Source organism: Schistocerca gregaria, chromosome 1, assembly GCF_023897955.1.
Source record: "Schistocerca gregaria isolate iqSchGreg1 chromosome 1, iqSchGreg1.2, whole genome shotgun sequence".
Taxonomy (NCBI): Eukaryota; Metazoa; Arthropoda; class Insecta; order Orthoptera; family Acrididae; genus Schistocerca; species Schistocerca gregaria.
Genome location: NC_064920.1, coordinates 535,189,788 through 535,217,274, shown reverse-complemented (window position 1 = coordinate 535,217,274; position 27,487 = coordinate 535,189,788). Strand labels below are relative to the sequence as shown.

The following is a 27,487-nucleotide window of genomic DNA, read 5'->3' as shown; positions in this document are numbered from 1 at the left end:
CAACGATATAATTTTGCAGGGACATTCAGTGGTTTAAGTGGATACTGTGTTCAAAGCGTGACGTGACTACAGTTACTACAGATAACTGCTGTAAGGCGCAAGCACTGCATATGCCGGGAGAGAGTACCTTGTGTCCCGTCGTTCGGACAACGAGGCCGGTGGTGTGTCGCTTAAATGTGTGTGTGCGTGAGTGTGTGTGTGTGTGTGTGTGTGTGTGTGTGTGTGTGTGTTTGTGTGTGTGTGTGTCGTTCCTTGTTCGCAGTGTGATCGAGCACACTTCTTTGGTGTCTGTAATTTCCGTTCATTGCATATATGCGAAGGATCAAAGAGTGTTTCCTGTGGTTACCTAAGCGAGGAAAGTGTCGTGTGTGGAAGCTCACTTTGCCTCCATACCAAAATTTTGCTGTCTGAGCATTCCCAATGATTTGATAATGTAATGACTATCTGGTCAAAGGTATCCAGAAACCTATTAGTGGAGTTACGGAGGCTTCATGAATGCTTGTACTCTGCTGGGAACGCTTCCATTCAAGCGTTTGGATGTTTGTTGATGAATGGCAGTTCATTGCCGAATCCAGAGAAGGCAGGCTGGACGATGGCGTATGGAGTCAAGCCGACATTCCGACTCAGTCCTCAAAGGATTCCACGGGGCTAAGATCGGGACTGCAGGCAGACCAGTCCATTACAGGAACGTTACTGTCTACAAACCATTACCTCACAGACGCTGCTTTATGGCAGGGTGCCCTGTCATGCTGACAGTTATTGAACTACACTCCTGGAAATGGAAAAAAGAACACATTGACATCGGTGTGTCAGACCCACCATACTTCCTCCGGACACTGCGAGAGGGCTGTACAAGCAATGATCACACGCACGGCACAGCGGACACACCAGGAACCGCGGTGTTGGCCGTCGAATGGCGCTAGCTGCGCAGCATTTGTGCACAGCCGCCGTCAGTGTCAGCCAGTTTGCCGTGGCATACGGAGCTCCATCGCAGTCTTTAACACTGGTAGCATGCCGCGACAGCGTGGACGTGAACCGTATGTGCAGTTGACGGACTTTGAGCGAGGGCGTATAGTGAGCATGCGGGAGGCCGGGTGGACGTACCGCCGAATTGCTCAACACGTGGGGCGTGAGGTCTCCACAGTACATCGATGTTGTCGCCAGTGGTCGGCGGAAGGTGCACGTGCCCGTCGACCTGGGACCGGATCGCAGCGACGCACAGATGCACGCCAAGACCGTAGGATCCTACACAGTGCCGTAGGGGACCGCACCGCCACTTTCCAGCAAATTAGGGACACTGTTGCTCCTGGGGTATCGGCGAGGGCCTTTCGCAACCGTCTCCATGAAGCTGGGCTACGGTCCCTCGCACCGTTAGGCCGTCTTCCGCTCACGCCCCAACATCGTGCAGCCCTCCTCCAGTGGTGTCCCGACAGGCGTGAATGGAGGGACGAATGGAGACGTGTCGTCTTCAGCGATGAGAGTCGCTTCTGCCTTGGTGCCAATGATGGTCGTATGCGTGTTTGGCACCGTGCACGTGAGCGCCACAATCAGGACTGCATACGACCGAGGCACACGGGGCCAACACCCGGCATCATGGTATGGGGAGCGATCTCCTACACTGGGCGTACACCTCTGGTGATCGTCGAGGGGACACTGAATAGTGCACGGTACATCCAAACCGTCATCGAACCCATCGTTCTACCATTCCTAGACCGGCAAGGGAACTTGCTGTTCCAACAGGACAATGCACGTCCGCATGTATCCCGTGCCACCCAACGTGCTCTAGAAGGTGTAAGTCAACTACCCTGGCCAGCAAGATCTCCGGATCTGTCCCCCATTGAGCATGTTTGGGACTGGATGAAGCGTCGTCTCACGCGGTCTGCACGTCCAGCACTAACGCTGGTACAACTGAGGCGCCAAGTGGAAATGGCATGATATGCCGTTCCACAGGACTACATCCAGCATCTCTACGATCGTCTCCATGGAGAATAGCAGCCTGCATTGCTGCGAAAGGTGGATATACACTGTACTAGTGCCGACATTGTGCATGCTCTGTTGCCTGTGTCTATGTGCCTGTGGTTCTGTCAGTGTGATCATGTGATGTATCTGACCCCAGGAATGTGTCAATAAAGATTCCCCTTCCTGGGGCAATGAATTCACGGTGTTCTTATTTCAATTTCCAGGAGTGTATATGAAAAAAAGGAAATTACTTAATTCAACATGTAAATGTTACTACAGTAATTCGGATTTGGGTTATGACGTGTTCGATAGTCCTGCTATCACTGGCGATCATGTGGCACTGACGAATAGCGAGATTCTGCATGACCCGATGAAGTGTCAGGACATCGATGCTGTCGATGACTTCTTGAATGGCTGTTTTCAGCTCAGCAATGGTTTCGGGGTTATCCCTGTGCATATTTTCTTTAATATATCCCCATTAAAAAGGAGTTGCATGTGTTCAGATCCGGAGAATATGATGGCCAGTAGAGGCCCATGCTAGTATCTGGGTATCCCAGAGCCAGAATGAAATCCCCAAAGAACTCCTCCAGGACATCAAACACTCTCCTGATTCGACTGGGTCGACATCCGTGTTGCATGAACCAGGTCTTGTAGAAATCAGGTTAGCTTTGGATAATGAGGATGAAATCATCTTCCAAAACCTTCACGTACCGTTCGGTAGTCACCGTGCCATCAAGAAATATCGCACATTTGCATAATGTCTGATGATATACCGCAATAACTGGTTATACAATGTTACTTATAATCCGTCTTGATTGCAAAATATTTATTCACATGTGCTGCGTCGCTGTATGTGAAAGTTGCTCTGTGTGGACGGGTTACTCCTGTAACCGAAATTGCAGATCTGAAGATGGTTATACAGGAACCGAAACCTGTCATGTGAATAAACATTTTGCAATCAAGACGGATTATAAGTAACATTAAATATCGTGGTTAAACCGTGACATGGCGCCTCAAACGGCGCGGCCACTCCGCGAGGCACATTTCCTCTCCATTTTCTTCAGGATGCACTAAAATTACTGAATTTAGTATATCTCTTACCTACTCACCCCTGACGAATGACACAGAGCAAATGAAGTGAACAAACATTACTCGTGTGTTTGAACTTGTGAAGCTACCGCATCGCAAAAATGTTTATGGCTGTGACTGGAAACCACACCTCTGTTTATGACTCAGCCAATTGGTCCATACAATACGACATCCGAGTCTATTATTACCCTTTGACTGTCAGAGGGCCGCGGAAAACTGACGTCAGAAGCGTGATTATATTCCTTGGTCCCTTGATTCATGATTTACTAGAAATGTACCAAGCATCTCGAGACATGCACTTTAACTTTCTATTCCTAGATGACAATGCCGAACAGTTTTATTTCAAGAAGCTGAGCACATTGTGATACCGTGACAAACAAGACTTTGGATTGCTGATTACTTAACTTTAATAATAGTTCGATGAATTAGATACATTCGTGTAGAACATATATGTAAACCTGTAAATAACAGTTATAATGAATTGTTCTTAAGTTTGTAAAATCTTCTTAATACTCTCTCTCTCTCTATCTCTCTCTCTCTCTCTCTCTCTCTCAAGATTTCGAGATTTTTTGTACCTTCATGCAAATGAAAGATGATGCATGTACGGGTTCTGGATGTATCATATGAAAAAGAAATACATTTTTTGTAGAAGAAATTTTAGTGAACTACACTTTGAACTTTATTATATTTCTGTACATGAAAGATAAATTAACGCATTATGTATCTCCTCTTTGTGCAAAATACACTGTAATCACATGTGGACTGAAATGACTGAATAAAATAATTGAATCTATATAGACAAATTCGATTACACCTACATTAGCTGAAGAACACTTGCTAATGCACAACTATAAACGCAAGGAATCGACAAGAACTTTGAAGAGAAAGAAATATTTACATTTTTGACACAAAACACTTGTAAAATCTGCAGCTGTTTGTTGAAGATAACCTTACAATTTTACCCATAATAAATAATGACTAATATAGTGTTGAAATATTTAACTATTTAAACATTGTAACTTATGCATTTAAAAAAGATGAAACAGAAAATGATTTTAAGTCTTTCAGTAAATTTCAATTATTTCCATGACAATTTATATGTGGCTGCAACAATAGATGCAAGAGAATGTAATTAACAGAACTATCGTAATTCAGATGATCATTTATTTCATGTACTATGAATAAAAAGCTACTATTTTTAGTTTTTTCCCAGAAAGTAATAGTAGATGGGATACTAGAAGAATCAATGAACAATTTTCCCCTGCGATTGCACAGGTTCTTGACTGCCACAGTTCTCTTCTAACAATTTAGTCATATCCTCTTTTGAAGCTCTGGATCTATTGTGGGGTTGAGAGCTTTATAGTAAAATTAAAGCCACATTATGGATTAATGTGACTTCTTTTTGGTCCCTTCTCTAAGGATTTTATAACTAGTTTTAGTGTAGCCAGATAACTCTTGACGCACTTCATGAAAATGATAGCAGTCAAATAGCTGTGTAATCACTCAACGTGCCTGAATTTCCATTATACATTTACATGATCCCATTTACTTTCTTTGGTTTTGTGATGTAAACTATTAACCACACAATTCTTTTAGAAGCATATTACAGCAAAACAGGACGGCAGAAAACCAGTAATACTGTAGCATATAAGTTTCGATCATAATTTCCAAGTCCTCTAAAGGTAAAGTTCGCCAAATTCAAGAGACTAAGAAAGGCTTGCAAAAAGCAGTAAAATTAACAGTAAGTATATTTGAGATTATGAAGCATGAGTAATGTTGATGAATCAGTTTGGAAACGAGAGATACTAAATGTGCCTACAAAGCACCATCACCCTTGAGGTTCGTATTTGGACGATTCTTCCCAAATGAACTATTACCCTCATAAGCTTCTTGCACAATATAAGATTATGTAGAATGTAATCCTTAAATTAAAGAAATTTTTCAGAGAAGGAGTATATTATTTACACTGCAGATAACATTTATAAGTTTTAAAGTTATAAAATTTGCGAAGTGAATTATAACATCTCTGAACGCCTGATTTTTCAGTACATTAAGAGTTCTCCACAGTAGGGCAGACTTCCACCTGTTATTTAAGTAAGGAGCTGTGCTATTCAATATTAACGTCTGTGATGTCACATTTGATAAGATGTTGACGAATACTAGATTCAATACCAGCCCCAGAAAATTAATTTGAATTACAAATCTGTCAGAACAAATATTCACCCACAGCCAAACATCATAAAAAGAAAATGAGAAACATTTAATTGGAAATAGTAGGGCATCTTGAGAAGGAAAGCAAGAGCAATATACAATACTAAGGACTAGATATTACACTTATTGACAACATTATGCATGAACATTTTCAAGTCAATGTCACCTTGTTGACTACATAACTCATAACCTGCTTCTAAACATTTTCTGTAAGTCGACAATAAACTGGAACCTTTCACAATGCTTTATCATGAAGAAGAGGAATTATCAGTTTGACACATTCTGTAGCAAAAATAAGAAAAAAGTCATCAAATATTTGTGTTGAATTGTGCTACATTACAGTGAAGTTATTGTGTGTTTTATTTAATGAAAATGTTATCAGTGTATGCTCATTTCTGAAACAATGTGGACAATAAAGTGAGAAAATCCACGGGCCACTCCTTCAAATCACAAGTTTCATGGTCTGATACACTTTATGGTCCCTGCTGTTGTACCCCAGGTAATGTGGATCGAAAATCTCACAAGAGTGCAGTGTTGTTCACCTGGAAAACAATATGAGCTTTGGAATGCAGAATGTGTCGCAACCCTAGACCATGAAGAGTGGAGATTGTAACCCTGTGCTGCACAGTTGTTTATCTTTGACGTGTGCAGTATTTGTCCAGGAGCGAAGAGCCAGCATCGCTGACCTGAGTCATGACTCGCTGACCATAATGGCTCTAGTGCAGGAGAGCGAACAGCGACGCAATCGCAACACTGAGCATTGCCCCCACCATATGCTCTGCGCCAGCGCAATACTTAGCACTTTGTTCCGTTTTCGTGTACTTGTTCAAGTCTAGCTGCAGATTCTTCAGCTCATCCTCCACTCTCTCCAGCGTCATATTCGAAGAGTTCCGTGATCGTAAAAGGATCCATGAGATTTCTGCACAGAGAAAGAAGAGGTTTGATTCACTTGAGTCACAGAACAAAAAAAGTCTTGGTTCTGTTTTTAGCACAAACATACGAGGCTGTCATTTACACACACAACTCTTTTGAGGAAATTACTCCAACTTCATTGTGCTAGCAAATCTTAAAAATTATGTGTGTTGTATGTGAGCCGCTACAGTATATAAGTAATGCAAGATAACTTATAAATTCATAACTTCAATTTAAATATTTCGAGATTATGGTACGTAATACAGTTCTTTGTTCTGTTTGAATCCTGGTACCCAGTGAAATCCCCTGGCTACAGTACCGTAGCACACCACTTAAGAAGGCAAAATAAATTATTAAATGGAGATGGGCTGTGCCATTTTGTTTAGGATTGTTGTAGCAGAATGACACGACATTTTTGGTGCAGTGATTTCAACAGGTACCAAAACTGCACGCATATACCTGCATCCACAAAAATTAAATTTTTTCTGGATGATTAGTACAGCTTATTGAATAACCCACCAGACTGTTTACATTGCATAATTAGATGTGGTATATATGTAATGTAGTTTTACACTTTGTGAAAGAACTTTTGAGAGTGTCTCAGAAATTGTGCGTGTTACTCCACTTCCAGCATTACTCATATGAAATGTCGAGTCACACTGTGTGTACAGTATCAGGTGACCACACAATGTAAACAGAAAATATGATTTTAAACAATAACTATTCACTCGAGAGATGGATTAATTCGGTTAAAGTGGCATGTGTGTTTTAACAAGGATGGTGGTTTATGTATGTGTAGTTGTAAACGAGGATGACTAATACTGGAAAAATGACTTCATTTAATAAACGAATAATGCCAGGAGATTCATGGAGAAAGAAACATGACTGTGCTCAACAACAACAAAGCTAACTGACTGACCTGTAGAAGCTGCGCTGTCCGGGCGCTTAACGCAGGACCACACAATGGAGTAGTTGTCGTAGTCTGTACTCAGAATCCAGTAGTTACCTGCAACATTAGCATTACCTTCTGTATTCAACAGTGTCAGCTTCATGAATAGTATACCTCCTTCATAATCTCACTACTCAGAGAGACAGATGTCCCACCAGTGTTTGTCCTTATTGCGTGATAGTATTTGCCTAAAAACTTCACTGGTGGTCTTACTTTCTAGCTTGAAAGAAGTAAGACCAGATTTTGGAGTCCACTATAAATCATGGCAATTTCAGTCAAAAAACAAGCCTATTGATAATCATGAAAATAAGCTGCTTTGCCTTTTTTTATACGTGGGTGAATAAAAGTAAAGTGAAGAAGACTGTTCCTAACAGGAAAAGGAACAAACGTTGATATCAGCATCCCTCTAGAAATGGATGTCGAGTCTCAGTAAATCAGTTAACAATACCAGTACATAACAGAGCAGTAATTTCTTGCTTGTTACAGAAGACCTTGAAAGTGATCTCCACGGCAAGCAATGCAAGTCTTCACATGCCACATAATGGATTGCCGCTTTCGAATGTTCCAGGCTGTAATCGAATAGTGCCATAGGCTATAACACAGTTGAAGGGCCTGCACATCAGCAACTGGTTGAGCTTACAATACCCTTTACAGATGCCCTCACAGTAAAAATTGGGGAGCTGTAAGTCTGATGATCGAGGTGACCTCATACTTATGTCCTTTATGACGTTATGGCAAAGCAAACGGTCGAAGTGGATGGAAGTCAAAATACCTACCTGAACACTGAAATTAAATTATTGTTGATGTCATGACTGAATCATACATAGTAGTCTCAACATTCATATTCATTTTCCTGTCAGGAATTCTCATCAAGTTTGTCCTCCTTAATGTTCACCCTATATGTACGAGGTCGGTTCAATACATACCCCTGTTCGGTGACAGATATTCTTAAGCCAAGTGGAGGTTAATAATTTGTGCCTCCATCTCTTATTAACACAAAAAGGCACGATTTGAATTTAAAAGGCCATTTCAAATTTTGTTATATAATTTTCATTGAGTGTAAGTTTGCAGTCTGTTTCACCGAATAAGTGAAACCATTCGCTTTTGGATGGAAACTTATGACGAGCTAAGAGCTAAATTGAATGCTGTATACGGTGGACCTTCGCCATCAATGACAGATATTGCTTCAACGAATTTAAACGTGGTCGCCAATCCTTCTGTGGTGATAATCACACAGGTCATCGGCATATCTGGTTACTGATGGAATCATCAAGTCCACGACATGATTCTCACTGATCGTTTAACAGGAGTGCGCGTAGAAGCAGACAACATGTGCATCGAGGGAAACGACAATATTTTACACAACAAGTTGGCGATGAAAAAATTTTCGGTTCTACAGATGACGTGAGTACAAATGAATAGTTGGGTATGGCTTTCAAGTCCATACCTGTGTTTGGAGACATTTAAGTGAGATGCGAAGGACACTTTGTAGTGAGTAGTCACCGTCAGTGAGACATTACATCCGGAAACCAAGTGACAATGAAAGCTACAGGTTGCTTCTGGTCAACCTGCTCCAAGGAAATAAAAATGTTCCCATCAGCCAGGGATAGTAAGGAAATCATACTAATGGCTTGTGTGTTTCAAGTCTTTCGTGGCGGCATAATTAAATAAAGAGACCTTTTCTCATGCGACGCCTGGGGAGATAAAACATTCGAACTTTCGACAGCCGTCACGGCAGTCGTTCTCAAGAATTAACATTGACGTTGGGCTAGGCAAGCAGCAGCGTCCAGAACTTTCGAGAGATGAGCCTAAATCCACCGGCATACGGACCATGCTTCTGAACATCAACGTTGAGTGTGGCGAGGTCAGCGTGGTGCTATATGCCCAGAAACGATACGACTTTGCGTACGGTACGCGCCTCTCAACGTGGTATAGCTTATCGCAGCACGCCCCAGTGGCATTTGCCAGCGATCTGGCTCACAAATCACACTATGAAATCGACGGGCATAAAATTCTTTTATTAAAAAGCACACTTCCCCGTTTTTCCGTGTGTTATGTTGAACGATTGAAACTCCATGGAGGAATTTCAACAATTTAGGAAAAGAAGACTAGTTAAGTTGCAGACAGACAAGATTAAAACGCACTTACGTAAAGCTTTCAACCACAGCCTTCATCAGTAAAAAGGAAACCAACATCATTCATAGAAACAAGCAAACACACCTCATTCACACATGACACCAACTCCAGCAGCTCAGTCTACAACGCTACTACCATGTGGGATGGCAATAGAAATCCGGAGGGGGCGGGAAAAGGGAATGAATAGTAGGATACGGATGGGGAGACAGAGGAACACTGAATGGCAAAGTTTTCAGGGACTAGAATTCAAACAAGCGCAGTATCAGGAGATAGTGAGGCAGGTAGGTTGGGGGAAAAAAAGGAGTGAAAGAAAGAGGATGAGGGAAAAATGGGCGGGTGCGTTGGCAGACGGCGGCAAACAAAGAGGCTGGAAGATGAGAATGGGGAGGAGATGATAGACAGAAGGGTTGGAAACTGTTAGGTGAAGGGTTTGGAGATATTATATTACCAAAGGTTGAGGCCGGGATAATTACGGGATCAGAGAATTCGTTGTAAACATAACTTCAATCTGCGCAGTTCAGAAAAGCTGGTGGTGGAGGAGAGGATCCAGATAGGTTGGGTAGTGAAGTAGCCATTGACGTCAAGCATGTCATGCTCATCTGCATGTTGTGCCACTGGGTGGTCTACTTTGTTCTTGCGCACAGTTTGGTGGTGCCCATTCATTCTGGTGGACAGCTGATTGGTGGTCATACAAATATAAAAGCTGTAAAATGGTTCCAGCAGAACTCATAATGACATGGCTGCTTTCACAGGTGACCTGGCGCCTGATGGGATAGAATAAACCTGTGGTAGTAATGGAAGTGCTGGGTGGGTGGATTGGGCAGGTCTTTCACCTGGTCTTCCAGAGGCATATGATCCTGGCGGCAAGGGATTGGGATTGGGAGTGGCCTATGGATGGACTAGGATGTTGTGGAGGTTGGCTGGGCAATGGAACATAAATTTAGGAGGGGCGGTAAGGATCTTGTGTAGAATATCCCTTGTGTCATGGCATGATGATAGGTAATCAAAGCCTTGGCGATGGATATGATTCAGGTGCTCCAGTCCAAGCTGGTACTGGGTGACAAAGAGGGCACTCTTCAGTGGCCAGTTCTTGGAGGTGGTAGGAGGATGGGGGTGTGAGGGGAAATGGCATAGGAGACCTGTTTGCAGACTTGGTTTGAGCAGTAGTGTGTGTCTGTGAAGGCAATGGTGAAGCCTTCAGCATACTGAGAAAGGGAGTTTTTGTCACTGCAGATACACCATCGCTGGGGGCTAGGCTATGTGGGAGGCATTTTTTGGCGTGAAAAGTGTGACAGTTTTCGAAATGCAGGTACTATTGTTGGGGTTTAATGTGGTCAGAAGTGCGTATTGAGCCATCAGAGGAGAAGTTCAACGTCTATGAAGTTGGCATGCTGGGTTGAGAAAGACCAGATGAAGCGGATAGGTTAGAAAGCGTTGGAAGATATGGTGTCGTGGTCATGTGTCCAGACCATGAAGATATTATCAATGAATCAGACTAAGGGTTTGCCGTTTTGGGAGGCTAAGAAGGACTCTGTTTGTCTACCTTCCCTTCAAAAAATAAGTACTTGTGGATTAGGATAAAGTTAGTAAGGTGTATGAGGAATGAGGTAAAGGGGTGGGGATGATGGGTAGTTGATGAAGTAAGTGGTTGTTATCTTTGATGTGAGAGGCTAGATTACAGGGAATTGGTTGGAGTTGTTGGTAAATGAGGGCCAAAACTCTTTCAGTGGGGGCAGAATAACTGACCATAATGGGGCATCCAGGATTGTTGGGTTTGTGGATTTTGGGGGGCACATAGAGAGTTGGTGCACGGGGTATCAGCGGTGAGGAGTGAGACTGATTCAGGGGAGAGGTTCTGGGAAGGGCCTAAGGCCTTAAGCTAGGACTACTGGGATGGGATCACTCTGGCAGAGTTTATAGGTGAAGGAACCAGACAACTAGTGGACACCTTCTTCTAGGTAGTCACTGCAATTCATAACAACAGTGGTGGAAACTTTGTCTGCAGGTTGGATGATTAGGTCAAGGTTTGTTTTCTCGTTGTGTGGGCTGTTCTTTCTTCTGCTGGAAAGCTGGTATTCTGAGGAGGGGTCCTGGGGAAATATAGTGAGGCTAAGTTGGGAGTAAGGAGTTTATATAAGATGACTAGTGGTGGATTATGTGGGAGGTGGGGAGGTCGCAATGATGTAAACTGGAAGAGGCACAATTCAGTGTTAGAATTAATTTGTTTTTGGTTGGGGATTGATGGCAAAGAAGTGCTACTATTGCAGGAGAAGCGCAGTAAGTCTTTGACAAGTCCAGCATGTTTCAATTTGGTTGTAGGGCTAAAGGTGAGGCCTTGGATAGGACAAACTTTTGCAGAGCTGATGGTTCTGGTAGAAAGATTACCAATAGTGCTATGGGAACGTTTCGGCTCTGGTTTCGATGCAGGTTTGGTAGGGAGTTTTGGGGGACGTGGCAATATGAAAAAATGAGCTTGGGGCACAGCTTAGGTACTACAAGTGGTGGACAAGGGGGAACACTGTGGGAAGGATAGTGGCTGGCTAGTGGTGTGCTGAGGTGGCAGTAGGATGCCAGCAAGTTGGATAACTTACGAAGGTGGTGTCTGGAATGCTCCTCCAGGTGCTGGACAGAAAGGAACTAAATTTCACAAATGTGTGTATAGAGTGGGAATTGCACAGTAATAGTGTCTTGCAGAGGGAGCGGAGGTGGTTCTGGGATGCCTGTACCATGGAGATGTGTTTTTACTGTACAAGGTTTGTGAGGGCTAGGCGGGGGGGGGGGGGGGTGGTTTCATAGTTTAGGCAGCATTTGAGAAATAGAATGTGGGACTGGGTTTTAGCCAGGGAATGGGATAATTTTCTGAACTGGTGTAGAAAGATGGAACAGGGGTCCATTGTGGAGGAACGGAGTAAAAAACCGAGAATGACACGGAAATGGGCAAAATAGGTGTTAATGGTTGTGAGAGGAGCTGTGTAAGAGAAAAGACGCTTAAGCAATACGTAAAGACACGCAGAAACACATATAGATACGAAGAAATACGCACAAACGCGCAAAAATGAGCACAAATACAAAAAATTCGTAGTAGTACTCAAAAATGCGTGAAACCGCGTAAAAATACAAAATAATACGTTAAAACAGGAAAGGATGAGATATGGGAGTGTGTGTGTCTGACAATAAGTGAAGAGAGGGGAAGGGAGCGATGAGTTAGGTCGACGATCACAATACCTTGTGGCTTGGGCAGATGTGGAAAATAAGATGAGGGATGATGTGGGGTCAGTGGGAGTAAATATTATTCTGTCAGAAGAAAGGATATGGGCCAACAGAAGCTGTATGAACAATCCGTGCGGTAACGAAGCCTGTGTCTTGCACGGACGATCGTTGACACAGTGTGGCTCGGAAGGCGGTGAATAAAAGCTGGAAAGAAGAAGAAGATCGGATACTGAGAAGACTAATACTACAGAGGTCCCGCCCCCCCACCCCCTCCGCCACCCCGTCAGTCCTGTTATCTCCTCCTCACCCTTGTTGCATTTTGGTCTGAGCTGCTGGATTATCATGTGTGTGTGTGAGCTGTGCTTATTTATGTGTATGAATGATGGGTGTTTCTCTTTTGCTGATGAAGGCTGTGGCCAAAATCTTGGTGTAAATGTCTTCACTTTGCCTGTCTACAATTTAACATATCTTCTCTACGGTAAGTAGCAATCCATATTTTTTCCTATTTGTTATGTTGCTCAGTCTATGGCATACGTAAATATAATATTACTTCATTATCCATTAACATGATATAATGCAAAAAGGATAGTATCATGCGCAGTCAATAAGAACATCAGCTTACGGAACTTACATTGCAAGTAATTTTCCAGTTAAGAAAAAATTATTTCTTCTTGCTCACTTTTTAGCAAAATCCTAAGGTCATACTTACTTGATCACTGTTCCTATTCAGTATCAGTATCTTTATATGTGAAATACGAAACTTCAAACAAGGAAGTGCAAAATATCTTACTGCAAGTAGTGCAAGCTGTCTTGTACATAATGCCGGTCTAACAAACTCACTCCTCAGAAAGAGAGCACTCATATTTGCGTAACACCGAATGGTATACTGCTATTAAGCTAATAAAGAATCAGAACCTATTTGAAAATGGATAGGTCAGTACAACAATATTTGGAGCCACTGAGACGCGAATCAGCAACACGTCACCTGTTACCCTAGAATTCTGCCTCTCTACTCACTGCGCTACACCGACCATGAATGTATTACGACCATATTTTGCATCTCATCATCTCTGGCAGCTTTAACCGTAAATGTGTTATTAAATAATTATAACGAATTGTACCAAAACAATGCCTTTTGTGGAATGCTCAATGAGCTGCTGCCTTGAAACGGCATACTTTTATAATATGCTAGTTACAATAATTCTTTAACCACCAATGCGGCGTTCCCCGTCATTTTACTAAAACACAAATAATTACACAATTAATGAGGGTTTTTTGTGATATCCTCAATTTTCTGGTGCCTATAAACTGTATATAGACTTCGAATGAAAGCCGACATGGTGTCTCGCGACTCTGTACTGAAAAGAGGTGACGTCAGGTGACATAGGTGGCCTTCATGCATCTCATTGGTCGACGTTCAAACGCACGTTCAGAATATCTGACATGCAAGAAGTTGCCCTGCGCGCTCGGAGAGATGCCCCAACGTGTTTTTTCCACGCTATGATGCATAAACTTGGCACGCTCAACACCTAACATTTGAATGCACGGTCCGTGCACCGACGGCTTGAAGACCTTCGACAGTTGGGTGTCGGCGGCAGTGGCTCTTTCCAGTATGGCGCCTCTGTCTGTCACCTACTGCCGTCGTGGTTCCCGTGGCAGACAGGAGCTAAGGTGGCTGCTTAACTCATCTTCCTGTGCATGCGTTAATTCGGACGATCTCTGGAACGTCCTGGACACTACCGCCTCAGAAATATAAGGCGGTCCACTCCCTTTTCCCGACAGAATTCAATTCTTGAGGGCGATGGCGGTGACAGCTGTAGGAAGCTCGAGAAATTAATTTCAGTCGATGCGACTTGAGAACAGAGAACATCGTATCCATACTCAGGTCTTAAAGAAAGGGGGGAAAGAACGATCACTTGACAATAGAGTACTGCTGTGATATACTGCACCGCTTTGGCAAGAAACTTGAGGAAATACCGTCCCTTTTATCAAAGACTTAAGTGCTGCTCTATCACGACAATGCTCCAGTACGATCATCGGGAAATTTCTTGCATCACTCCCGTATCCACCCGGCCTGGCTCTTAGCAATTTCTATTCCCAAATATAAAAAACGGCTCGCCAGGAAAAATATTTTGTTCAGATGAGGTAATCGTCGAAATAGGAGCGTAGTGACGTGACCTGCATATTGGGAAGCGTTTACATCTCTTAAATGACTGCTAGCATAAAATAATTTGTGGCTTCATTTCTAAGATTGTGTACCGCAAACGGCCTCGTGTATTCTGGAAAAAGTGTCGTCATACGTTAACAGTGGAATGTCACTGGGATCAAGTGAATTTAGGAGACTCCTGGAAGACTTAGATAGGTCACAAGATGTGAAGCTGAAGTAACAGTTTATCAAGTGCACATTTAGATGTCTTCGTTCTCCATCAGCCAGACATAAGTCATATAATGCCAAAGCAATTCTGCTGTCAACCGATTAGTTAAAATTGTATCTTAAAAAAGGCTTCAGTAGTCATAGAGTCGCTAACTAGGACTCGATATTTAATAATTATTTCCACCCACGACAGAATACCTGTAACGACATACACAAGAATGCAGCCAAGTACTAAATTGACAAATTGTCGCAGTCATTTGCTCAAGAAATTTATTCATTGTAGAAACAATTTTATAGATAATATAAATTACATATTTTAACAATGCGTATTTCAGTCGTGTTACATCCTGCTGTTTTAGGAATTCGACATGGGTTACCTTCGGAGAAACTTACAAGAACTCAGTGTCACACAAAGTAAGCTTGAGTTTCTTTGGCCATCATAGTGCTTTAATATACACTCCTGGAAATTGAAATAAGAACACCGTGAATTCATTGTCCCAGGAAGGGGAAACTTTATTGACACATTCCTGGGGTCAGATACATCACATGATCACACTGACAGAACCACAGGCACATAGACACAGGCAACAGAGCATGTACAATGTCGGCACTAGTACAGTGTATATCCACCTTTCGCAGCAATGCAGGCTGCTATTCTCCCATGGAGACGATCGTAGACATGATGGGTGTAGTCCTGTGGAACGGCTTGCCATGCCATTTCCACCTGGCGCCTCAGTTGGACCAGCGTTCGTGCTGGACGTGCAGACCGCGTGAGACGACGATTCATCCAGTTCCAAACGTGCTCAATGGGGGACAGATCCGGAAATCTTGCTGGCCAGGGTAGTTGACTTACACCTTCTAGAGCACGTTGGGTGGCACGGGATACATGCGGACGTGCATTGTCCTGTTGGAACAGCAAGTTCCCTTGCCGGTCTAGGAATGGTAGAACGATGGGTTCGATGACGGTTTGGATGTACCGTGCACTATTCAGTGTCCCCTCGACGATCACCAGAGGTGTACGGCCAGTGTAGGAGATCGCTCCCCACACCATGATGCCGGGTGTTGGCCCTGTGTGCCTCGGTCGTATGCAGTCCTGATTGTGGCGCTCACCTGCACGGCGCCAAACACGCATACGACCATCATTGGCACCAAGGCAGAAGCGACTCTCATCGCTGAAGACGACACGTCTCCATTCGTCCCTCCATTCACGCCTGTCGCGACACCACTGGAGGCGGGCTGCACGATGTTGGGGCGTGAGCGGAAGACGGCCTAACGGTGTGCGGGACCGTAGCCCAGCTTCAGGAGACGGTTGCGAATGGTCCTCGCCGATACCCCAGGAGCAACAGTGTCCCTAATTTGCTGGGAAGTGGCGGTGCGGTCCCCTACGGCACTGCGTAGGATCCTACGGTCTTGGCGTGCATCCGTGCGTCGCTGCTGTCCGGTCCCAGGTCGACGGGCACGTGCACCTTCCGCCGACCACTGGCGACAACATCGATGTACTGTGGAGACCTCACGCCCCACGTGTTGAGCAATGCGGCGGTACGTCCACCCGGCCTCCAGCATGCCCACTATACGACCTCGCTCAAAGTCCGTCAACTGCACATACGGTTCACGTCCACGCTGTCGCGGCATGCTACCAGTGTAAAAGACTGCGATGGAGCCCCGTATGCCACGTCAAACTGGCTGACACTGACGGCGGCGGTGCACAAATGCTGCGCAGCTAGCGCCATTCGACGGCCAACACCGCGGTTCCTGGTGTGTCCGCTGTGCCGTGCGTGTGATCATTGCTTGTACAGCCCTCTCGCAGTGTCCGGAGGAAGTATGGTGGGTCTGACACACCGGTGTCAATGTGTTCTTTTTTCCATTTCCAGGAGTGTACATAGTCGCATAGAAATGGGTTTATGCCTGCGTGGATCCTATCTGATAATAAGACACACAGTCATATTTAGTCAGGTCTAGTTTCACGCAGAATTTAAATCCTCAATGGAACTTGGCCTCAAACGAAGCAATGCCAGAGGTGAGATTGTTTGCCTTAGAAAATTGGTACTAGTCTGTGATTGAAACTCAGAACTCTGCAGTGGTAATGTGGGACGTAGTAATCAGCAAATATTAATTTCAGTTAAATATATTACGTTATGACTGACGTACCAACATAGTTTGGCACAGTTTGTATTCTCATTTTTCAACTGCTGTTGTAGAGATCGATCCAAAACAATCTGTGGTGTCTCCGCACTTGCTAGGTGGTAGCCTTTAAATGTGCCGCGGTCCGGTAGTATACGTCGGACCCGCGTGTCGCCACTATCAGTGATTGCAGACCGAGCGCCGCCACACGGCAAGTCTAGTCTAGATACATTCCCTAGCACTCGCCCCAGTTGTACAGCCGACTTTGCTAGCGATGGTTCACTGCCAACTTACGTTCTCATTTGCCGAGACGATAGCTTAGCATAGCCTTCAACTACGTCATCTGCTACGACCTACCAAGGCGCCATTATCAGTTACTACTGATATTGTGAATCATGTACCGTCAAGACCGACGTTCATCATTAATGGATTAAAGTTAAGTATTCCACCAGCTACGTCCGTTTTTCTAAATTCTAATTTCCTTGTCCTGTTCCAGACCTCACGCCAGCCTGCGTGAGCTAAAACGCGTGCCTTTCGGCCTCCTCTAGTAACACGGTGTTGGCTCTCATGCCAACCGCAACACAATTTATGTTGATTAAGTGGTAAGAATGGAACATAACTGTGACGGCTTAAGAATGGAGAGGGAAACTGGCCAACGCCTGTGCCTTAATAGACTTAGGGACACTAGGGAAGATCCAAATTTGGACAGCGGGGTAATGATTGGAACGGCGGTTCTCCTGAATGCGAACAGAATGCCTTCACCACTGCGTTATTTGTCTGCCACAGGAGGGACAGATGAGAACCATTCGGACTATTCATTGATTTGTTTTCCGCCCTGAAATGTAGATAGAAATAAGGATCTTCTCGCCAAGCCGTGAAGGCCCAAGAAATGTCTACCGGTCGTTGTGTCATTCTCTGCCCTGCGGATGCGGTATGCAGGGTCATCGTGGATAACACACCGATCTCCCGATCGTTTTGCCGACTACACAGATCGTGGAGTGGCTATTGCTTGGTGAAGTAGCTCGTCGAAACCTATACAAGTAGCAATACCTAGTTTGTGGGATCTTTGCGTTTTTGAACTCTAAAACATCAAACAATAAAAAATAATTTCAGATTTTGCTTGAGACAGTTTACAGGGGGGGGGGGGGGGGGGGGAAGGGTAAACTCACCAACACTGGGAGAGTTCGGGAAGTGTACGTTGAGCTTCCCGTCGTTGTGCAGCTCGCTCGCGAACTCTGCCCAGCCCGTGGTGGAGTTCACCTCGTGCGTCGTGTTGTCCTTCATGGAGTTGACGACTGTGATGTTGTTACTCGCCATGGAGTACTCTGCCGTTACACAAACGCCGCCCTCCTCGAAGGGCATGCTGCCCATCTTGGCGTACTCGTACCACTTCCCCATGTACTGCGAAATCAATCACAAACACCATCTTTAGCCACACAATTTTTATTCATGAACAGGTTGATTCAGCTGCCTCTACCGCTGGGTATTATGCTACCTGCGACGTCTTCAAATACCACTGGGATACGTTTTCGCTAAATGCTGTAGTTTTCGAATTACTCAAGAAAAACCTACAAGGGTGATCTTCAAGTGTGATTTTCTTGAATAATTCGAGAACTACGGTCTCCAGTGAAAACTTATCCCAGTACACGATTTAACTAAATTTCCCACAAACGTCCTGCTCATTTTTCGTAGGACTAACAGTTCACACATAGCGTGCGAGAGAATAAGAAAATCTTGCACGCACTATGTGAATGCTTTATGGATTGCTGAAAAGCAAGAATAGGGGCAGCTGAATGACCCTGTATACACTAACTTATTAGTAATACTTTAAGACCTTCAGCGCGCAATGGGATGATAAAGATTGAGAGTAAGATTTTGTGGATGTACTTCCAATTTTAATGTTATTTGCAGCGAGTGTCGCAAGAACCAAGTGATTTTCGTTACTCCGAATGCTTCAATAAGAACTTTGCTACTTTATGTAAATTTATTGTGACACAGTGGGAGCTGATTACTGTGTCATAAATCAAAACTACTCCAGTTTTTAGTCAATACGTGTATAGTATAGTATCATGACGCTGCAGGTGCAAGCGCAGTTGTTTGAAAATGTAAGTTTAAATTGGTCCAGAAGATCCTTTCTCAGTTTTGGTACGAAAAATATGTGTGTTCGACAACCGTCATTAGAACAGGGCCCACCCATAACAATGTCTGGACTATTTTACTTTTATTTTTATCATTTTGTTTACATATCAGACAGTCAGCACCAAATTAGAAAAGCAATCCATGCGATTACTAAACCAAATTTATCTAAGCTCAAACAGTGTACATATTAGGTGGTATTAAAATACTAAACAGTTACTTCAGATTTAAGAAAAAATGTACGTAAAAGTACAAGCACAATTGACCTGATGTGATATTGACTCATTATCCTCTGTTTTTACACAGGTTACTGCAAAGTAAAAATTAAGGAACACACAGATACGGCACCTGGCGTACAGACGGTATTGTCCAGAAGCTCTCACAATCAGTAGGAACAGACTTTGTCTGTACATCAAGCAGTGACTTGAAAAGTGGGTGATCATTTTGTACATTGTATTGTTCGATGTAAGATAGCGTTGATACAAGAGGGGAGTTGCTGTTTTAGTTCGTTTAATATCTTGCACAAAACGACGCTACCACGAAAAAGATTGATCTGAATTACCCTCACATAGCGAGTGCCGCGAAAAAGCTTGTGAGTCCGATTGCTGTCCTGTGTAGATGGTTGCAAACTTCCCATGATGGAAACACGTCCGTATGATCTTCAGGTACTGTGTCACATGTTTAGCTTTTAAATCACTATCTTTGAGGGGAAAGGGGCGACCCGAAGGGGGCGACGTAAAAGGGGAGACGCGAAAGGGGGATGGCGGGGAGGGGGTGGGAAGGAGGCTGCACACCTCATTCTTCTTTCGACCTGTTAACTGTCATTTGGCACAAGTAGCTGTAGTGTGCAACTCATCCATTGTGAGGATGTATGAACCGACCTGGAAAGTAAGTTACACAATACTATGGCAGATTGAATGCTGCACTACGGTGTAACAATTGCGAGACTCTGCCTTCCAAACAGTCATTAAATCTGTGTTGAGAAATCTGAACTACTCGTTCCGTTCCTCAATGACAAAAATCCGCTCCTTGGTCACGGAGATATTCAAGAGCCACTGCATGATCGTCGTCGTCGTCGTCGACGTCATTGTCGTCATAGCAAAATAGATGTTCTGCCAATGTGCCTAAAAGATTGAAACCACGTGGTGCAAGTTTGAACTGTGCAGCGATCAGCATCCTCTGACATCGGTGCAACCACGCTGAAATTATAGGCATCATTTCGTTATGTCTCGACGCGACATCGCATTTGGTACATACAGTGTATCTCAGGACGAATGGGCAATATTGAGGGAAATAACAGGAACGATCATTCGAAACTCTAGTAAATGTGGGCTGTAACATGCGTACCTTAAGAGCTAAGAATGCTTCATCATTGATACTGAGAAAAATATCTCTTCTATTGCAAGCTATTCAGTTTCCTTATTTGGGAGTAGTGGTATGGACCAAAGCAAGAAAAACGTCTAGTAAATATGAAAGTATCTTATGAGCTATAAGCCCTCATTCAGTAGAAGACGTCTTTCACAGTAGCGAAGTGCACATAGCTCTTAAGGTATGCATTTTAGGGCGCTTGTTTAGCAGACTTTCGTGCTACGAATGATCATACCCCTGAATACAGAGTTTCACGGTGAATCTCTGTGCAATTTAGACGTTTCCTCAACAAGTATATATATATATATATATATATATATATATATATATATATATATATATATATATATATATATATATATATATATATATTTGTTGAGGAAAATTACTTTCTGAAGTACCTACATTTTGATGGAATCTTTGGTGCGATAGAATACAGAAAATGTTCAGCGCAATTGCATTCCGCTGCACATCAGCCGCCATTTGCCTTGTTTTCGTAAAGTGTATGTTGTAATTCTTCCGTAGTGCCAGACGTTGATAGCTGATAGCATACTTAACGAGTTAGAAATAATCAAGAGCCGTTTCAAACAGGTAAATTTGCGCGATGGCCACCGCTTCTGCGGTAAACTACAGGTATGATATGTTTAAAAGTGGGAATGACTGGTTCTATTTCGATGTCACGACAGACCATGTATGGTTGATCGGCTTTTTCAACCTGTCAGTGAATATTATAATCTAATCTGGCCACTGCACCTACAAGGATTGTGTGTATTGTGTAGTGAACTGGGGACCTAGAAACGACGAAGAGGCTTCGTCCCGCCGTATCCCTCAGTGGTTCACAACCCCACAACAGGCCACAGCAGTCCGCCCACCTCACCGCCGCCCAATACCGAACCTAGGGTCGTTGTGGAGTTCGGCCCCGAGTTTATTGTATTCGAACTGATAAAATGTTCAAGGATTCTGCAACAAACAGAATTTAGGGATGTGAGGGGTCCACTTGTACGAGGAGCCCGATTTTGTAATATATTTAATGGAAAATGACATGAAATGGTTATCATATGCGGAAGAGATTGTGTCTTTGACACCACTGAACCAAAGATGCTGCCTGAGTGGCAGAATCGATCGTACGTAGGGGTGCGCGAAGCACAGTAGCAGTTGCTGTTGCAATCTGGTAAAGGTAGGATGCTGTCAAGGACCGTGTTGCTCCAGTGCTTGTTTGTTTGGTACGCCGCTCGGTATGGAAAAGTGCAGAGATGGTGTGATGCACCGTGAGGAACTATGTTATCGAACAATGTAGTACGGCAGCATGTTGCGTGGCTTGCATTGAAGTTTTCTACCAGTCAAGGTTTAAATTTGGCTGCAGCTTGCTGAGCCATATGCACTGATGATTTATGGCCTCCCCATCTGTGAGGGAGGATTGTGTTCCATTTGGTGCGCACTTATTTGTTAATATGAGCCAGTGTGTCTTTTTCTGTGGGAGACCCCTTTTCAGTTCACTGTCCCTGGCAGTGCTTTGATGTTAAGGAATTTATTTCTGTGGAACATTTTGTTAAGTGCATGTTCTCCTTGTGGAACCAGTTTATATTCTGGTTGGTTATCAGAAGCTCGTTAACTTAAAGTAAAAACCGACCAGGCACTGATAGTTGTGGACTTGTGATTTACCGCGTTCAGTGTGCAGTCAATTTCAGCTTAATCAGTAATTATTCTCGGCATTCATTTCATCTTTTATTGTGGTTATATTTCTTATACATTTAAGAGTACGGCTTTTGTGTAACTTTGCTTTCTGTATATTGTAGTCAAGTTGCCCATTGCTGCTAGTGGTGTTCGCAACTTGTAAGACACGCACACCACCTGTACCAAGACAAGTTTATTTGATGTGTTCCCTTACTACAGAGGATTCGCGAATGAGGTATTTCATTTGAAACTTGCCCGCCTATCAATATTGCTAATAATCAGATCACTATAGTTGTAACTGAAGTGTTTTACTTTGTTCATTTTTTTGTTTTAAAAGTTTTGTTAATTTTACTCGTAATTGCTTACTTGGGATTGTAACCTTATTGGGCAGTATTTTTAAAATTATTTTTATTAATTTTAATTGATTGCTGGCTTCAACAATAAAGTTCTTCTTATTTAATTATACTTTGGCTGGTTCAGAGTGTTCTGTTCACTCTGTGTTTAACCAACTGAAATGTGCCTTTTAAATGGCTGTGCTAAATTTCTTTTGTGGAGACCGTTGGAAAACAAAATATAGTTATTATATTTAAAACTTTACTCCACGGGAACGCAGTACCTTCCGCTACCCTGCACCATGTAATTGCTACCATAGTCAAAATTCTTCACCGTATCATACAAAGGAAGATATAGCGTGTTATTCAGAGTCAATTAAAAGAATGTCCCCAGAAAACGAAAGATCGTGTTTTATACATACAACAGTCGTTAAAATAGTCTAAAAATCTGAACGGACCCTTTCTCCTTCAAAGAGTTGCTTTGTTAGGAAAAAAAGCCTGGCATGGTGTCGGTTGACATCGAGACCTGATTTCTGTATCTGAACTGGTTGGACAATGTCGCTGCCGCTTTCGGCAGTTGGCAGGAGAACTGTTTTTTTGAGATCAGAAGGTTACTCAGATGTCAATAACTCCTCACGGTTGGGGTTCCGAGTCATGCACAACTTTTTAAAGGACATCACATTTGCCATTGACTGTGGAAATTATTTATTTCGCCGTTGGAATTTCGTCCTTACGGCCAGTATCAAGTGGTATTGATAAAGTTTTTGCTTCTGCTCATATCAAACTTTATAATCCTCCAATATCCGCTGATGATGGCATGTAGGTATGTATTATAAAGTTTTTACATTTGCTGTAACAAAATCTTCTGCAGTACCGCTTGTAATGATCTTCAGGCCGAAATTGCAATTCTATAGTGAAATAAATAATTTATACATTCAATGGCGAATATGATGTCCTTTAAAAAGAAATGTCCTTTAAAAAGAAAAAGTTATGGGGACGGGTCATTCTGAGGTCATAAAAGCGAGAAGTATGGCCGCGTCAGCCCATTTTCTCTTCGGATCTATGCCGTCGTAGGTACCTGGTGCGATCGGCTCCTGGCGCTTGCAGCCTAGAGTCTCGTTATGGCACCGCCGTTCATTACGTTAGTCACAGACATTAATGACGCCCACAGTAAAGCGCCACTTAACTCTGAGAGAGCAACTTCGCGCAGGAGCGTTGTTGCAGCCTGCTGGATATCGACTGCTGCAAACCACCATCAGCTTCACCATCTAATAAGAAGACTTTGGCTCCTCCCCACCCTCTCTCTTTGTCACCGCGCCTGCCTTATCATGTGTTCAATTTCCGGACCTGCTGTTTTTCCTGCATAGTATTACCAGGACAGAGGTAGAACTCTAGTGTAACGGCACGTTGCCTGCCGCTTTGTTACTACCTCCTGTTTAGAATCTCATCAATAATGCCTCCCCATCCTCTTCCCCCCGTGTTTACCAATGTTTTGCATGACATTTTCTGCAGTCATTTCGTTGTAGTAACTATAGGTTGTGAAGGCTGCTAACAGCAATATGTAAGGTTCTCATTTTCAGTATTCGAAATTTTAAATGTTTTCTTCGTGTATTTCAACCTGTCCACCCTGTCTGTCCCTGAAATAATTAGGTCGCTAAAAGTAGGGCGAGGCGTAAGTGGGCCACAAATAGTCAAGCTCTCCCTCTCCCTGAGCCTCCCCCCCCCCTTTCAGGGCTCAACATCAATATGCGGCAATCAGTTTCACGACTATGCCACTCCTAACCAACCTATGATCGCATGGTCGAAGCTAATTATAAAACGTGAGGCTTGTCCACTTGATCTTCCATCAGTGGTCAATTGGGAGTCTACTCCGTGGCGATTGTCGGGGAGACGGGGAGGAGCATGGTGTAACCATTCTTAGAGTTGAAAAATAATGGTAATTTGGATTGCTAGGACATTGCTGAATTGTAATTGCGTAATTCAGTACCAAATGATGCCGTCGAAATAGTAGAGGTAGTATCCTGGTTTTCACGAGAATGCTCAATGCCCCAAAATGATGAACTGTGTGTAACAGCCCTGAAGATGACAGTGTTAGTGAACCGTATACTTGGTACCTGTTGCTTTCTATGAGGAGACTAGTAACAGATAAACCTGTACAAGCAATTTGCACCCCAAGAAGTATGTCTAAAACTGCTAAGGACTTCAAAAATTCACAAAGTAATCGTTTTTGAGCTGACGGATACAGGGCAACTATCAGTTCACTGTCGAAGAGGAAACCCGAAACAACTTGACTGTATGACTACATCAAGAGCTCTGGTTGACCGTGGTGCAACGACGTGTATGGCTCGTGTTTGAGCGCGACAATCTAGGAAGCCTTGGCAGAGTGCACAAGAGAAGCCCATCCGTATAAATCCTGAGAACTGTTTCTGGGCTATGGCGCTAGACTGGAAGCTGTACCATCTACTCAAGTCGTAAACCTAATGGGCGGTACAGCTCGTTAAAATTAAGTTGCTGGTCCTTGGCACTGGGCGAATCCACCTTATCGTCCCGAAGAGGTGGCGGCCTCAGTTGGCTATCGCCAGCCGACCAGGACACTTCCAGCCCTCTCTTTACTGCAGTCTTCGTGCATAGTACACAAAAGAATCCCCAGCCCTTTTGGTCCAGGAAGGGGGGAGAGGAGAGGAAGGAAAGACTGTATAGAAGACACTAACCTGTAAACGAGACAGGGGCACACACACACACACACACACACACACACACACACACACACAGAGGTAGGGAGAGAGAGAGAGAGAGAGAGAGAGAGAGAGAGAGAGAGAGAGAGAGATAGGTAGGTAGAGAGAAAGAGAGAGAGAGAGAGAGAAAGAGAGAGGGGGGGAGAGAGATGGGGGAGAGAGAGGGGGAGAGAGAGGAGGGTAGAGAGGGGGAGAGAGAGGCCGGAGAGAGACGGGGAGAGAGAGGGGGAGAGAGAGGGGGGAGAGAGAGGGGGAGGAAGAGGGAGATAGAGGGGAGAGAGGTGGGAGAGAGTGGGGAGAGAGGGGGGAGAGAGGGGGTAGAGAGGGGGAGAGAGGGGGAGAGAGGGGGAAGATAATGATGAGTTGTGACACTAAACGAGGCTATTCAGGTTGTGAAAAGCTTGAGCCTTTTTTAACTTTCACACTTTAATTTATACACTCCTGGAAATTGAAATAAGCACACCGTGAATTCATTGTCCCAGGATGGGGAAACTTTATTGACACATTCCTGGGGTCAGATACATCACATGATCACACTGACACAACCACAGGCACATAGACACAGGCAACAGAGCATGTACAATGTCGGCACTAGTACAGTGTATATCCACCTTTCGCAGCAATGAAGGCTGCTATTCTCCCATGGAGACGATCGTAGAGATCCTGGATGTAGTCCTGTGGAACGGCTTGCCATGCCATTTCCATCTGGGGCCTCAGTTGGACCAGCGTTCGTGCTGGACGTGCAGACCGCGTGAGACGACGCTTCATCCAGTCCCAAACGTGCTCAATGGGGGACAGATCCGGAGATCTTGCTGGCCAGGGTAGTTGACTTACACCTTCTAGAGCACGTTGGGTGGCACGGGATACATGCGGACGTGCATTGTCCTGTTGGAACAGCAAGTTCCCTTGCCGGTCTAGGAATGGTAGAACGATGGGTTCGATGACGATTTGGATGTACCGTGCACTATTCAGTGTCCCCTCGACGATCACCAGAGGTGTACGGTCAGTGTAGGAGATCGCTCCCCATGCCATGATGCCGGGTGTTGGCCCTGTGTGCCTCGGTCGTATGTAGTCCTGATTGTGGCGCTCACCTGCACGGCGCCAAACACGCATAAGACCATCATTGGCACCAAGGCAGAAGCGACTCTCATCGCTGAAGACGACACGTCTCCATTCGTCCCTCCATTTACGCCTGTCGCGACACCACTGGAGGCGGGCTGCACGATGTTGGGGCGTGAGCGGAAGACGGCCTAACGGTGTGCGGGACCGTAGCCCAGCTTCATGGAGACGGTTGCGAATGGTCCTCGCCGATACCCCAGGAGCAACAGTGTCCCTAATTTGCTGGGAAGTGGTGGTGCGGTCCCCTACGGCACTGCGTAGGATCTTACGGTCTTGGTGTGCATCCGTGCGTCGCTGCGGTCCGGTCCCAGGTCGACGGGCACGTGCACCTTCCGCCGACCACTGGCGACAACATCGATGTACTGTGGAGACCTCACGCCCCACGTGTTGAGCAATTCGGCGGTACGTCCACCCGGCCTCCCGCATGCCCACTATACGCCCTCGCTCAAAGTCCGTCAACTGCACATACGGTTCACGTCCACGCTGTCGCGGCATCCTACCAGTGTTGAAGACTGCGATGGAGCTACGTATGCCACGGCAAACTGGCTGACACTGACGGCGGCGGTGCACAAATGCTGCGCAGCAGCGCGGTTCCTGGTGTGTCCGCTGTGCCGTGCGTGTGATCATTGCTTGTACGGCCCTCTCGCAGTGTCCGGAGCAAGTATGGTGGGTCTGACACACCGGTGTCAATGTGTTCTTTTTTCTATTTCCAGGAGTGTATGAAAGTACTTAGCAGATAATTCCGAGATATTCCTAATATTAGCATTCTACATTTCTTCTTTTTTTTTGCCATGGTTGAAAGAACTCTACAATATGATCAGAAGTAGAGGACCCATTAATCCACAGTCACGAAGCTCGACTGGAATCATTTAAGAATACCAATTAAGACATCACGCCCAAGGTAGTTATCATTAAATTTAATTTCTGTGTATATCTATGGGAAGGGGAGATTTTTTTGGTAGAGATAAGTTACGTGGTGATGCATTCTTTGCGAGTTGTGTGCGATCAGCCTTACCAGCGTGGCGTTGAAGTCATTAATGGCGCTCCTGTCGGCGCACCCCATGGTTTCCTGCGCCGAGCAGCTTACAGACAGCAGCACCAATGCAGCGGTCACAGACAGAAGGCTCCGACGAATCATGGCTCCTCCTGCCGGCAAACCAAC

The 27,487-nt window shown here is 44.4% G+C and overlaps 1 protein-coding gene across 1 annotated transcript in view; it reads right to left on the bottom strand.

The window, feature by feature from the left end:
* Positions 1–4,469: 4,469 nt before the first annotated feature.
* Positions 4,470–27,487, bottom strand: part of LOC126355265 (lazarillo protein) — a 53,915-nt gene continuing 30,897 nt past the window's right edge. Inside the window, exons 2-5 of the mRNA XM_050005556.1 lie at positions 27,341–27,471; positions 18,131–18,362; positions 7,091–7,177; positions 4,470–6,178 (exon numbers count right to left, since the gene is read on the bottom strand). Coding sequence (XP_049861513.1) covers positions 5,976–6,178; positions 7,091–7,177; positions 18,131–18,362; positions 27,341–27,463 — 645 coding nt within the window. The 5' untranslated portion in view covers positions 27,464–27,471 and the 3' untranslated portion in view covers positions 4,470–5,975. The remainder of the gene's footprint in view (positions 6,179–7,090; positions 7,178–18,130; positions 18,363–27,340; positions 27,472–27,487) is intronic.